This window comes from Lucilia sericata, unplaced genomic scaffold (assembly GCF_015586225.1).
Source record: "Lucilia sericata isolate MDLA Ls3-8-SP2 unplaced genomic scaffold, ASM1558622v1 Contig000694F_arrow, whole genome shotgun sequence".
NCBI lineage: Eukaryota > Metazoa > Arthropoda > Insecta > Diptera > Calliphoridae > Lucilia > Lucilia sericata.
This window is the reverse complement of record NW_023994697.1, coordinates 155001-171451: the sequence shown is the minus strand read 5'-3', so window position 1 is coordinate 171451 and position 16451 is coordinate 155001. Positions and strand designations below refer to the sequence as shown.

Sequence of the window (16451 nt, the reverse complement as noted above, 5' to 3'; positions counted from 1 at the left end):
AAACAAATTTAAGATATGAAGAGGCGCAAAATTGTACGTGCGGATAGAGAAATACATTCTGAATTTGAGAATATTTTTGGAGTAATTGAAAGATGTTCCATAACGTGGTTTGTTTCAGTATATGCTGAACTCCACAGAATCACCACCAGCAAAAAAAATGCCTTATTTACTCCAGCTCAAACAGGTTTTGTTTACGATGCTTTAAAAGTCTTATTTTATCGGGTTTTTAAGCACGATAGGTCTTGAAATTGTAAAGAAATAAGTTTTAAAGGAAAAAGAAAGATCAATACATTTGCATTAACATTTGAAAATAACATCAGCATAAACTAGTGGATCTACAGGAAATAATCGAGATGTTCTCTCGAAAAAAATTTATCTCCCAATTTTCATTTTAATCGTCATTTTCTTAAAACCATTTTTTCAAATAAAAACATCATTGATCATGCAGCCTTAACGATCTTCATTGATCGCAAGTTCTATCGGGCCTTAAAAAACACTCGATATCATTTTCGATCTCTTCATTTAAACTACACTTTTCTTATTTTATTTATTTGGTCAATTTTATTTAGAATTATATAAAAAAACATAAACTTTATGAGAAAAATAATGGAAAACTCTTGAGTAAAATATGAAAAATGAAAGGAAACAAAATGAAAGCAAATGCAATACCCACGAATAAGTATGCAATACTTTTACCTTTTTAATAAAATTAAAAACAAATATTTAAAATTGTAAAAAAAAAATATTATGTAAACACAAATTAAGCTATAATACGAAATGAGTTCAAATAATCGCGAATACTATGCGAATATTCTTAAATAAAAAGCGATAACGAAACATTTTGTTCAATTGAAAATATTATAAAATATAAAAATAATTATAAAAAATAACCACCGAACGAAACGTAAGAGCAGTACGTATAATCTCAAATATCTGAGGTCTAAAGCGAAGTTTAACGTTATGGCTTTTCTACCCAATTACATGTCGAGCTTAATCGATATTCAATTGCCTGAAGGTGCCCTCCATGCCAAAGAGATCATCACTGGTCTTGGGTGAACCGGGACGCAAGGCTTCATTGGCCTTTTGTTCTTCTTGTTCCTTAAACCAGGTGGTGTATTCACCCAATTTCTTTTTCCACATTTGAGTTAACTCAACAATGGAACCGGCCTTGCCACCATATTCCTCGGGCAGCAAATCTTTGGGTACCGATTTATATAAACTTTCCATATCATTGTGGAAGGTAATACGATTGATGATCTTCTCCTTAACGAAGGGCTTGACAAACTTAAAGATGGTATCGACCAGAGGCGAAATGTTAATGACATGAACTTCTTTAACCTTAACGGGATAAGCTTCTTGAACACAAATCAAGAATTTCTTAACAACAGCAGGAGAGAATTTGGCAAAGTGAGTTGCTGTGGCAACGGCAGCATCCAAAATGAAAATATCACCGGCAATGCCGACGCTCTCCTCCAACAAACGAACATCACCAATCATAAGGGCAACTTTCATGGCATCATTTACTTGGCTGGGTTGGAAATCACAATCGATACCGCGTATAAAAGTAATGCGGCGACCGTTAGGAGTCAAACCGGGCAAGGTAGGGCAGTGTCTATAAAAGAGAAAGGAAAGTAAATAACATATTTACGATTATCGGGATGAATTCATCTTTAACTTACACATAATCCAACACTATAGACAATTCCTCACGATTGATGTCACGATTTGAAAAGAACTCGGGTATAGCATTACGCATGGTATAGTACATGTCCAACTTCTTTTTCACCTTTTCCAAACTGAATTTGCAACCACGCAAAAATGTACGCAAACGACCATCATCCATGTCTTTGGGCAAATGAGGTTGTGTGTCCAACCATTCGCGTATTAATTTAATATCGCGCTCAATCTCCTCGGCATTTTCGGGTTCACGCAATTCTTCGCGAATGGTAACACGTTGTTGAGGTGTGGGTTGTACGAGCATCATCTGTAATTGAAAAGAATTAAAAGTAAAATTAATATTTTGTTAATTTTGAAGTTTCAAATGCTTGATCTGAAAATAAATTGTGTATGTGGCAACTATTAGATATTTTCTTTGGTCTTACAAGTTATCAGTTTATTGTGAATGACAACAATACAGTTTACAATCTACTACTTTAATTGTGAGCACCACTAATATTTATTTATTATTTATTTATTTAAAAAATAAACGAGAGTAAACCTTTAAATGTATTTCAACAAATTAGTTTAACTTTTAGAAAACTTAACATGTTTATTTAAGTATATTTGCCAATATTAAATAAATGTTAACAAAAGTTTATTGGGTAATTGATTGTTTACAAAATTTTCTAGACATTATGACTATGAATGAATTTTTATTGCAACGCTTCAGTAGTTTTTAAAATTGTTACTTTTTGACTTAATTTCTTTAGCTTTACACGTAATAATATGTTATGTTTATATATATATATATATATATATATATATATATATATATATATATATATATATATATATATATATATATTTACGTAAGATGTCTGTATATAATGTATTTTATGATGTAAAACAATTTAAAATAATTTAATTTTTTTTATAATTTCTTTAATAAAAAATGTATGTTTCAAATAGATATGATCTGACTACAGACCGCATCTGAAGTTTAGAAAGTTGGAGTAAATGTTTTATTAATATCCAAAGTTTTTTATATCACGTTTAAACTATACATTTTTACACGTAGGTATGTCGTAAAGATATTATTAGCAAAAGCTTTATATCTTTATGATTATGAAAATTTTGAATCGACATCCAATAAAAATGAAATATTATTCAAAATAAATAGAAAGTCGTTACGTATTCCTTCTCGGGTGGAGGTAAACATTGCCAAAATATTGTGTAAACATGGGAAAAGTGTTAAGCTGTAGGAGTCAAAATATTGGATCTTTGTTCAGAAACATATTTGTAAACAAACGGTGGGTTTTCAATCCAATCCGCAATAAACCGCACCAAACTATGCAATTTTCTGGAAGTAATGGAATCTATAGGGTCTATTGTAAGTTGGTATCACTAAAAATATTGGATCTTTGTTTAAAAACATATTTGTAAAGAAACTGGGGTTTTCAGGATGAAATTAATACTCAATCCAATCCGCAATAAACTATACCAAGCAATCAAGTTTCTGGCAGTAATGGAATCTGTAGGATCTTCTGAAAATTGGTCTCACTGCCTATGGACAAATTTCGTTTATTAGCAAACCCGTCAAGCTAAAAATTAGCCTCATCGTTTTAACATAAAATATCGGGTTAATTAAAGTAAATTTAAATAATTTGGAAGCGTTCTTCATGAGTCCATCTATTCTAAATGAATACTGATTAAGTATCAAAAAGTGGACGTGGTATGATGGTTTGTTTGACCTGGTATCTTAGCAGTGATTCAAAGTTTATTAACTGAGTTACTACTTGTAAAATTTAGCCATATATTCGGTCTGTATTAATCAATAAATCTCTTCAAAATTTTCGGGATTAAGTTATCGAATCAAATGTTGCAAATGGCGTTAATATAATATTTCTTGAGATATATGTATAGTTGAGACAGTAGATCTGTGTTTTAACTTCTATAATTAACTTGAACTAATATTCAATGTAATCCGAAACAAACCATATTACAACTTTTAAATCGTGTTTTCGTTTTAAGCCCAAATTTTAGAACATATTTACAACCCTGCGAGACTTTTCCAAATATTATCTTTATGAATAGGAGATTGTTTATATTGTTGTTGTAACAGTTGATCTATAGTTCCAGATGAAAAACTTGATGTCGCTACAGTTATCATAGATTCGACAATCTTTAACCAACTGTGACTTGGGACGTTTCAGAACCAAAATACATTTCTCGTGAGAAAGGGAGATTGTTAATTACTGACATTTTTCTTAATATTTTTAAAATATTTATCTATTGGCCGAATATTAAGTCGGCTTCTTAAATATGAAAAGCATATTACAACAAGCCTAGAAGAATTCTTGATTAGTAGTATCACTGTTACTCGTGAGTATTCGCGATTAATTTTCTTACTCTATATACATATATGAATAAGAGGGATCTATTTTAATTTATATTAAAAAGAACTAATTTCAGAAAGAGTCCACCTAATTTTATAGTTTGTAGTCTGGTATAGCTCGGACTCACGAATATTCGCGACTATTTTTTTAATAAAATAATTCATTAGAGATTCGGAACCGATTTGTATATAAAAATAATAATTTTGCTTGTCCTAATTCCATGGAATACCATTTGGTCTCACTCCTCTTATAGTCCAAAAATGTATCCGTTCTACTATTTTCTATATCGATCGATGCAGAATGCTCTGTTTAGGAGAGGTATTTGAAATTGGCTTGATTCATTCTTGACCTCAAAAGATGAGTCGTTCTTTTGGAGTGGAAAAGGCTATAGCTAACTATATCCAAAAAATCCGCATTTTGAACAATTTAATTAACATTGAGTCACATTGGACTCTAGCCCTCATGTTAGTTTCCATTCGAAAAATATATTTAACATTCACAACTTGATTCAAAATAGCAGAAATATTTTCGTTAAGAACAAAAAACTAATAATTTATTATTAATCCACGCGTAACCAGTAGCTGATTAATTTCATGTATAAATAAATTAATTAAATATAAACATTTACACGAATTAATTTGTTAAATCAACTCAAAAACCCAACGAAGCATACTTGACATTTTAAGAAAAGAAATAAAAAAAACCAAAAAACACTTCCGCAACACTGCTACTTGCTATTCATTAATCATTTTAAATTAATGAAAGAAAAACTAAACAAAAAAATTTTAAATTTTTATTAAAAAAATCTAAAAAAAATAAACAGAAAAGCAAAAAATATTTAAATTTAACCCACTGACCCAAACACAGAACTAGCTACTTCACAGCACTTCAACTCGACTAGCAGTATGCTGCTGATAGTTGAAAACTTTCAGCTAAATAGCGTAGCTAAATAGTAACTAAATGAGTTTTGATTCTTTTTGCTGTTAAATACAAGATTTTATTGTTGTGCTTTTAAATTGGTTTCAAAATAAAGTTCAGTTAACATTATATGCACACATTTTCTATTTTAGTTATTTTTGCCACTTGTTATGGAAAATTTGTTTAGCTCTTACTTCCAATTCCATTTACAATAAAAAAATAACTTTTAAACAAATTGAAAATGTAAATAATAAAACCAAAAACAACATTTCATGTTGTTTTTGTTGCTAATGTTATGAATTTAAAAATATTTGTATGAAGCCAACGAATATAAGAGCAAAAACAATCTAAAGATGCTAAATTTAACTTTTTATTTGGTCTTGTTAAAATAAACAAGAAAATTTACATAAATTTAAGACTTCTTCTAATTCTTGTCTCTCTTTTTGGGCAATACATATTTAAATAAATTTTATAACAATAGCAACAAAATAAATAAAATGTTGTTATAAATAAATTATTTAAATAATTTAGCAAACATGGCCAAGAATCATTATTAACATAATTCATTTAATGGATGATTCATGGAGACTTGTTTTCAAAAATGAAGAAGATTGATTTAATAAAATTTTTAACGGGGGCTTTATTAATATATATTTTAAAGATATCCTAAGATTAAGTTAATATAGTAGTACAGGTCTAGTTTAAGTTTATAGACTCATCAATGGATTAGTTTATATACTAGTCTATGGAACAGTATATGTACTGGTATATTCAATGGACTTTTCTTTGGACTTGTGTATTGGCTAGTTTTTGGTCTAGTCTATGAAATGGAATATTGACTAGTATATGGACTAGTACTTGGACTAGTGTATTTAATACTCTATTGACTAGTTAATCGAGTAGTCTATTGACTAGTTAATCGAGTAGTATATTGACTAGGTCATCGACTAGTATATTGACTAGTTAATCGACTAGTCCATTGACTAAATAATCCACTAGTCTATTGACTAGTGTATCTATCAGTTCATAAACTAGTCTATCGACTTGACTATTGACAAATCTATTGACTAGTTAATCCACTAGTCTATTGACTAGTTAATCGACTAGTTTATTAACTAGTGTATCTACTAGTTCATAAACTAGTTTATCTACTTGACTATTGAGTAGTCTATTAACTAGCCTAAGAACCAGTTTATGAACTAGTCTATGAACTAGCCTAAGGACTAGTCTATGGACTGGTCTATGTATTAGTCTTTAAACTAGTCTAAAGACCAGTCTATGGATTAATTTATGGACTAGTCTAGTATATAGACTTGACTATTAACTATCCTATGGACTAGTCTAAGAACCTGTTTATGGATTAGCCTATGGGATACCCTCTGGACTAGTCTAAAGAACAGTCTATGGACTAGCCTATTGTCTAGTTTATCTACTACTCTATTGACTAGTTAATCGACAAGTTTATCGACTTGGCTATTGACAAATCTATTAACCAGCCTATTGATTAGACTTGGGACCAGTCTATAGACTGGTCTATGAACTACCTTATGGATTAATCTATAGACTAGTCTTTGGAATAATCAAAGACCAGTCTATGGATTAGTTTTTGGACTAGTTTATCTTCTACTATATTGGCTAGTTTATCAAATAGTCTATTTACTAGTTTATCCACTAGTGTATGGACTATACTTATAGACTTGGCTATAAACTTGACTATTAACTAGTCTATGATCTAGCCTATGGACTGGTCTATGTACCAGTCTATGGACTAGTCTTTGAACTAGCCTATAAACTACCTTATTGATTGGTCTATGGAATAATCTAAAGACCAGTCGATGCATTAGTTTTTGGACTAGTTTATCGATTAGTCTATTGACTAGTGTATCGAATAGTCAATTTACTAATTTATCCACTAGTGTATGGACTAGTCTACAGATTTGACTATTAACAAGTCTATGATCTAGCCGACGAACTGGTCTATGAGACCAATTTATGGACTATTCTATGTACTAGTATATTTGCTAGTATTTCGATTAGTCATTGGATTAGTCTGACAACTAGTCTAAGGACGAATCTATGGACTAGGTAGTCTATGGGCTAATCTTTGGACCAGTCTTAAGACCGGTCTATGGACTAGTCTAAGGACCACTCTATATACTAGTCTATGGATTATTGTAAATACTACGTAGTCTATGTACTAATCTATCAACTAGTCTCTTGACTAGTTTATTGTCTAGTCTATAGACTAATATAACGACTAGACTATTGACTAGTCTACTGACAAGACTATTTACTAGTCTACTGACTAGACTATTGACTAGTCTATGAACTGGCCTTTAGACTATCTAAGGTCCAGTGTATAGACTAGTCTAAAGACTATTCTGTGAACTAGCCTATGGACGAGTCTAAGGACCAGTTTATATAGACTTATGTATGAGCTAGTGTCCATTGTCTACTCTATTGACTGGTCTATTAACTAGTTAGTGTATAAAGTCATCTGACAAGTTAAACTAATTGTAGCATTTAAATAAACGTTTAGTAAAATTAAAATTAAATTTACATTTAATAGAACCAATTAACTGATCTGTTAATAATATAATTATTTTAAAAAGTCTAACTTTAGAACCAATTAAACCTGTTATAAGCCTAAAATGTTTTCAATTATCAGTTATATAACAGTTTAACTTGTCTATTGTCTACTCTATTGACTGGCCTATTGACTAGTTAGTGTATAAAGTAATTTCACAAGTTAAACTAGTTCTAGCATTTAAATAAACGTTTAGTTAAATAAAGATTAAATTTACATTTAAAAGTACCAATTAACTGAACTGTTAATAAAATATTTATTTAAAAAAAATATATATGTAACTTTAGAACCAATTAAACACCTAAATTGTTTTCAATTATCTGTTATATAACAGTTTAACAAAAAAACAACTTTAAAATCCATGTGTATAATACGAATATTTATTGATTTTTGTTTATTTTAGCAAAATAATCCATTTCAGTTTAAATTTGCATTTAAATTTTGTAAAAAAATAAAAAACTAAAACACGCGACTTTAACTGATAAAAAAAAGGTTGTGTGCTCACGTGTAACAAAAAATTTTAAAAATTCAAAAATTTGTTTGTTTAAACTTGCCGTCACACTGACTCACTTAAATAATCATACCAGACAGACAGACAATTTGTATATGTTTTTTAATGGATACCAAGTTCAAAGTGCTTGTCAAAAGAAAACAAAACAAATTTATACAAAATAACGTAATATTACTAACAATTTTAAATATTTTGTTTATTTTTTTAAAGAAAAAAAAAAAAAAAAAACAACACAAACAACGTAAGTAAATAAATATAGTGGCTGAGATACATTACCCAGATAATAACTAATTGAAATCATTTTTTTTGCGCTTAACAAATATTTACTTAAAATATTTTTATTTTTTTTTTTTTATAAGTAAATGAAATTTTTATTATTATTTTCACTTTATAAAAATGGCCTTGTCTGCATAAAAATGTGAACAGCAATTTTGTAATTTCACATGTTTGTCATTATGGCCCTAGTGTGTAGTAACTTTTTCCACCAAAAAAAATATTTAATTGTGGCTGCAAAATTGTGTAATGTGGTTTAATATAAGAAAAAAAAAAGAAGCCAAAGAGTTAATGGAAAAAGTACGTTGGAAGGTTTTAGGTTATTAACCTACTTGAATGTTTAAAGAAATGTTATAAAATGTTGCTCTACATAGGCCCGGTTTTATCTGCAATCTCCAGTATCATTTGTTGCTTTCAATAAAACCTGTTTTAAAAATTTATGTTTTTTCATAATCCTGTTTAATTTTTTTATATTTTGTTTACTTTAATGACGTAGGAAATTGTAAATCATTGTAATTTGCTGTTTTTTTTTTTACCAGTTTGTTGCAAGTGTGTTATTGTGGCTGCCACATTAACATTCACTTCTTAGTCATTGGTTTTTGCTTAATAATTTCTACAACATTTTCATTTTACAGTATACGAGAAGATTTTGTATGATGCCCTACATTCACTATTATTGGTATCGATACTTACTTTCTCCATAACAAATATGTTTATTTGTGATTGAATTTTTTTCCCCTAGTCTACAGATTAGGCTATTGACTAGGCTATGGACTACTCCACTAACTAAACTATGGACTAGTCTATTGACAGGACTAAGGACTAGGCAATGGAGTAGTCTATTGTCTAGTTTATGGACTAGTCTATTGACTAAGTCATGGAGTAGTCTATTGACTAGCCTATGCATTTCTCTATTGACTGGTTTATGGACTTTTCTATTGTCTAGTCTATTTTGACTAGACTATGGACTAACCTATGGAGTAGTCAGTTGACTACCCTTTGAACTTATCTATTGACTTGTCTACGGACTAGTCTATTGCCTACTCTATAGACTGGTCTATGGAGTAGTCTACTGTCTAGTCTATGGACTATTCAATTGACTAATATATGGAGTAGTATATTGCCTAGCCTATTGACTAGCCTATGGATTTATCTATTGAGTAGTCTACGGACGTTTCTGTTGCCTAGTCTATTGACTAGCCTTTGGACTTGCCTATTGGCTAGTCAATAGACTAGTCTATTTCTAGTCTTTGGAGAAGTCTATTGTCGAGTCTGTGAATTAGAGTATTGTCTAGTCAATAGAACGGTCCATTAACTAGTCTATGGACCAGCCTATTGCATAGTCTATGTACTAGACTATTGACTAGCATATAGGCTTGTCTATTGAATAATCTGTGGACTAGTCTATTGTCCAGTCTATGGAGTAGTCAATACTGCATAAACAGACTAGTCTATTGACTAGTCTGTGAAGTAGTCTATGGAGAAGTCTATAGAGCAGAATATGGACTAGTATATGGATTAGTATATGGACTAGTTTATGGATTAGTCTATTGTCCAGTCTATTTCCTAGTCTAGTGACTAATTCATTGATTTTTATATGGACTAGTCTATTGCCTACTCTATGGACTAGTCTAATGACTAGTCTATTGTCCAGTCTATGGACTAGTCTGTTGACTAGTCTATGGAGTAGTATATTGCCTGGCTATGGAGTAGTCAATTGACTAGCCATTGACTAGTCTAGTGACTAGTCTTTGGAGTAGTATATTGTCTAGTCTATTTGCTTGTCTATTGACTAGTCTATGAGCTAGTCTATTGTCTAGTCAATAGACCGGTTCATTGACTATTCTATGGGCCTATTGCATAGCCTATATACTAGTCTATTGACTAACCCATAGACTTGTCTATTGACTAATCTATGTACTAATCTATTTTCCAGTCTATGGAGCAGTCAATTGACTAGTCTATACTGCATAGACTAGTTTATTGATTATTCTGTGAAGTAATCTATTGAGTAGAGTATGGACTAGTTTATGGATTAGTCTATTGTCTAGTCTATCATTTAGTCTATTTCCTAGTCGAGTGACTAATCTATGGAGTTGTCTATGGACTAGTTTAAGGAATAGTCTGTGGACTTGTTTATGAAATAGTCTATGGATTATGCTTTGAGTAATCTAGGGACTAGTCTATTAAAAGGTCTATTAACTGGCCTGTAGAGTAGGCCATAAACTAATCTTTGGACTAGTCCACTAGTCTAGACTAAGTTTTTAAGTAGAAATGTAAACCCAATGGTGATAAAGAGAACGTGAAGGAGGATTAAGTTCAAAGGAAGGTTTATAAACGAGTGTAAAGCCATAGAGCCAGTCAAAGAATTATTTCTAGTCTTTAAGCTGATGATTAAGGAAAGAGGAAATGAGTGTTAAAACGGTGATTGTCGTAATTCCAAATATAATTTAATTCATTTATCAAATTGCATTTTTTCAACAAATTTTAAAGTAATTTTCTCTTTAACAAACAATATGTTTCTAGCATTGCTTCTCAATTTGCTCAAGTTGTAATAAAAAACACAATTTTTTCCCGCATTTTAAACTGCAAACTCATTGTGCTAATGGCAAACAAAACTAAAATAATGTCGGTATTTGCAACAAATGCTTGCTGACGTTGTAAATTTAACTTAATGTTTGCAGTTCGTTGCAGCATCGATTGCAACATTAACAACAGCATTAAACAGGTTTAAGTCTAAACTAAATGTTGTTGCATTTTAACACTTACAAGTATTTAATTCTATTTATGTTTGTTTTACCAGTTTGCTATACACTTTGGTAAACATTTCCCTTTTGTTGTAAGAAGCTTTGGAAAAAAGATTTTTGTTGCATTGTTGATTCATTTACAGCAAATTGTGTACAAAATTTGATTTATCATCGTATTTGTATGTTTACAATATTTGCTGTGTAGTATTATTGCAACATGTTAAATAGTGTATTTACCATAAAGATATTGTTGTCTTTACAATAAATGTTGTGTGTATTTAGTGTAGCCAACTAAATCATTGGTTAAATATTATGACTTTGAAAATTGGTGTGAAAGATAAAATGTTGCAAAATTCAATTGCAAACATATCTAGTATAGTAAATTTACAATTCGTAAGGGAATAGTTAAAACCATATTAGTAAACTACTTGAATTATTTGCATGTTTTTTTACACAATTGTTAAGTTATTTCAATTATTTTTCATAATGATGACGCCCCCTCCCCTTTAAAACCATTTGCACTCAACTGACAAATTGCTTTTACCATCCATTTTGCATATGAGGATATAATTACTTGCTTCATTTAAAATGCATTTCATATTTTTTCCAGCACAACACTCTGTTTCATTTTAAATCCATAATCATTATTATTTTTAATAATCATCATCAGCAGATTTTATTAATTGCATTTTTATCACATCGCCTTATTATGGTTTTTATTTTGTAACGACTTGAAACTCTTGATATTGATTCATGGTTTATATTATGAACCATGTCCTTGAAATTTAAATATTTTTTATTTTTTTGTATAAAAAACGACACTTAATTAAGCAGAGTGAATACTGTTTAATGTTTTAAAAGTTTTCAGCATAATTAAGCGTCTTTTTGAAAAGGACTTTATTGAAAAGAAATATTTTTAATAGAATTTGTTTAATTAAATATGAAAAGGAACTTTTGAGAAAATTGTTAAATTAAAAGGAATTTAGTTGTGTCAATTAAGTGTGAGTGTTTAGCTCTTTTGTAACAAATAAGTTTCTCTTTTAGAACTTATTTAAATAAATATAAAGAGGTCATTTTCGAAGAAATCTTAAATAGTTTTAAAAATCAACTTTAGAGAGTTTGCATTAACTCTTAGTTACCCCCCTTTTATTTTGTCATTCTATAACAGTTATAGGCAGAAAGTGGCAAGAGCTTTACGTGAACACCTGCCGTGTTGGGCTATTTCACGGTGGTTTTTTTAACCTAATGCTATCACTTGTATACCTTTCATCCATCACAATTCAACCCTGCACATTCACTCTAGGTATACGGACGGTTAAGATTCGTATACCCCTACATTCATCCTGTATCATATACATATTAAACCAACCCATTTCCAATGCTTAGTCCCACAGTGACTCCTCTGTGCGGTATCTGTTGTCATTCGCCAACAGCACGGAACTTTTCCAGAATTTTAAGTTTCTCCGTACATCAGTCTTTAAACCGCAACTTTCTCTTCCCGAAAATTTGGGTTTAAACCACAGCCACTATGTGGATTCCGAAGGAACCTCAACCAACTGATCAACAAGGACAAGACCACCCGTAGTACCAGACTATGTGGTTCTCAGATTCGAATCCATGTCAAATCATTTTAAGGAAAGTTCGATAAGTGAATTGACTTCACCAGTATAGTATATGGTAGCACATCTTTATCCCGTGATATCAATGCACCAAGATGGGGTTCTTTCATCAAGGAAAAATGCCCCGGAGGGAGTCATAGGCAGAGAGTAAAAAGTAGCTTTCTTACTGGTTTCAATTGGTATATATACATGTGAAAACATATCTTTAGAGAGGATATGCGCATCGCTGTTCTATAACAATGGCAGTCAAAGAGGTTTTCATGAGCTCTCTACTCTTCTACCTTTACACTTACTCCCTTCCGATACCTGTTCTACAACGAAATTCTTACAAAACGAGAAATATTGAACAAACATACAATGTACTAAAATATAGAAAACTTGAGCCTTTTTCAAGATGTGATTAGACTGAGAGAATCACAGATTTTCTCGAAAACTTTTATAAACTGAAAGTTATAGCAGAGATTACAGAAATGCCGATTATTTTGCAAACTGATCAGAGTGAATAATAGTTTCAATGTTATATTGAGTTGAAAGCTACAACGATCTCTTATTTCAAAAAGAAACATAAATCATTTACAAAGATTCCAAAATTTAGCAAAGAGAGTGTTAAAGATTGAATTCAAAAAGAATCGAACTGAACGCTGATTTGATTCTCTGAACCTCTATTTCAAAGATAAACCATTAATACAGAGGAAATCAAAGATTTTTCCTTAAACATCGAACTATGATCTGAAATTATTCTCTATTGATCGTATGAAACAAAGTTGGAATGATTCTCTGAATCGTCAAGAAGAATTGTTTTCAGAAAAACTAAAATTAAACATAAAGAGAAGATTACGTCGAACTGAGAGCTAGAATGACTTCTGATTATTTGTAGAGCTTTTAAAATGGAACAAAGCGGGATTCAGCGATTTATTGAAGAAGTACAAATCGTTTGGTGAAAACCCAAAATTAGACTTAAGTAAAAGATTTAGTTCAAAAAGAATCGAACTGGAAACTGTTTCCTTTGAAACATTCATCTAATTATACAATACGATTTGATCTAAAATGGACTTTTATTCTAAAAATAAATTTAAACTATTTGCAGCGATTTCACAATAAATATGTAATAAAATACAAATCGCGGTGTGAGCTGTAATGATTCCCGAATATTCGCAGAGTTTTAAAATTAGAAGAGATGTAGAAAAAAGTAGATACTTGTTGGAGAAAGATCTTAGATTAAACATATAGCAAATCTTACTAAATTTGATGGACTAAATAATTACTTTACTTTTTTTTTAAAGTACTTTAGAGATTAGAATTGATTGATCGGATAATCAACACAAAAGATCGCGAATAGATTTGTAAGATTTCTGTTCAAATATGTATATTTGATTTATGTTTTTGAATTATAAATTCAAAAATTTATTATCCTTAATCATTTATAGCAACGTTGTTTCAAATAAACCGTTAACACTTTTCCGATAGCAGTTTTTTTTTATCAAATAGAAAATGTAGTTTGACTACCTTTGAAACACAAACATTTTCTTATCTTTCTTTTTTGCTTTTCTTATTATACACAATTTATTTTCTTTTACTTGTTTTTTATATTTTATAATTTTCCTTAATTTTTTTCCATCCTTACCTTGAAAGCTAAAATTTATTTGGTTAAACTTAGTAAGAAAATTAAAAAATATATTTCTTTATTAATCCACAGACAGTGAGTAATCTTTGGAAGGATAATCCAAATAGCAGGAACTCGTTGCAAATAAAAATTGCAATTTTTTATTTAAACTACTAATAAAAAACAAACGTTACCGAACGTTAAAAAATTTATTTAAAATTTTTCTATATTAAACTTTTTTAATCAAAAAGGGGGGAAAACGAACAACCGACTCGAATGAAGTAAAATCTGCAACTGAGTACAAAAGAAACATGTTTTACTGCTATATAAATCGTACGATCGTGTTCCACTGCACTTGGTTGAAAACTAAGAAAAAAACAACACACATCAGTAGAAAAGCAAAAACAACAAATATACAGTCAAAGAAAGAAAAAGCGTTAAAAAGCAAATTCACTAGCATTATAGTAAGTACAACGAGCGTAACAACAACAACTAAAATTTCAATGATTCAAGTTAAAAAGTGCACGAAGTGTAAAAACGAATTGTACTCGTGTATGAATTTTGGTAAAAAAAACAGTTAGTTAATGTTATGATTATTCGTAGTTGTACCTGTAAGCAGTAGTAAGTGAAGTTTTGCTTAATTTCGGCTGGAAAACAATTCAAACTTCATATTGCACAAATGCTTTGTTTGTATTTTAGTATGCACAGTGAAGTTTTGTTTTTTTTTAAACAGTTTATTGTTATTTTGTGAATGTTTCTCCTCTCTAGAGTCGACTATGGACTAAGAATTATAGAATATCGAATCTAACTACAAGGCTAGACCTATATAATTGACTATAGACTAGACTATAGGACTAGAACTAAGACTAGACTTATAGGACTAGACTATAGACTAGACATAACTAGACTATAGACTAGACTATAGACTAGACTATAGACTAGACTATAGACTAGACTATAGACTAGACTATAGACTAGACTATAGACTAGACTATAGACTAGACTATAGACTAGACTAGACTAGACTATAGACTAGACTATAGACTAGACTATAGACTAGACTATAGACTAGACTATAGACTAGACTATAGACTAGACTATAGACTAGACTATAGACTAGACTATAGACTAGACTATAGACTAGACTATAGACTAGACTATAGACTAGACTATGACTAGACTATAGACTAGACTATAGACTAGACTATAGACTAGACTATAGACTAGACTATAGACTAGACTATAGACTAGACTATAGACTAGACTATAGACTAGACTATAGACTAGACTATAGACTAGACTATAGACTAGACTATAGACTAGACTATAGACTAGACTATAGACTAGACTATAGACTAGACTATAGACTAGACTATAGACTAGACTATAGACTAGACTATATAGACTAGACTATAGACTAGACTATAGACTAGACTATAGACTAGACTATAGACTAGACTATAGACTAGACTATAGACTAGACTATAGACTAGACTATAGACTAGACTATAGACTAGACTATAGACTAGACTATAGACTAGACTATAGACTAGACTATAGACTAGAATATAGACTAGACTATAGACTAGACTATAGACTAGACTATAGACTAGACTCTAGACTAGACTATAGACTAGACTATAGACTAGACTATAGACTAGACTATAGACTAGACTATAGACTAGACTATAGACTAGACTATAGACTAGACTATAGACTAGACTATAGACTAGACTATAGACTAGACTATAGACTAGACTATAGACTAGACTATAGACTAGACTATAGACTAGACTATAGACTAGACTATAGACCTAGACTATAGACTAGACTATAGACTAGACTATAGACTAGACTATAGACTAGGACTATAGACTAGACTATAGACTAGACTATAGACTAGACTATAGACTAGACTATAGACTAGACTATAGACTAGACTATAGACTAGACTATAGACTAGACTATAGACTAGACTATAGACTAGACTATAGACTAGACTATAGACTAGACTATAGACTAGACTATAGACTAGACTATAGACTAGACTATAGACTAGACTATAGACTAGACTATAGACTAGACTATAGACTAGACTATAGACTAGACTATAGACTAGACTATAGACTAGACTATAG

The 16451-nt window shown here is 30.5% G+C and overlaps 1 protein-coding gene across 1 annotated transcript; it reads right to left on the bottom strand.

Moving 5' to 3' along the window:
- Positions 1-745: 745 nt before the first annotated feature.
- On the bottom strand, positions 746-14615 carry LOC119607433 (alpha-tocopherol transfer protein-like). Its single transcript, XM_037961323.1, has 3 exons — positions 14335-14615; positions 1680-1984; positions 746-1612 (listed from the first exon to the last, which is right to left on the bottom strand). Exons 2-3 carry the CDS (start codon positions 1982-1984, stop codon positions 991-993), a joined length of 927 nt encoding a protein of 308 aa, XP_037817251.1. The 5' UTR covers positions 14335-14615; the 3' UTR covers positions 746-990.
- Positions 14616-16451: the final 1836 nt, after the last annotated feature.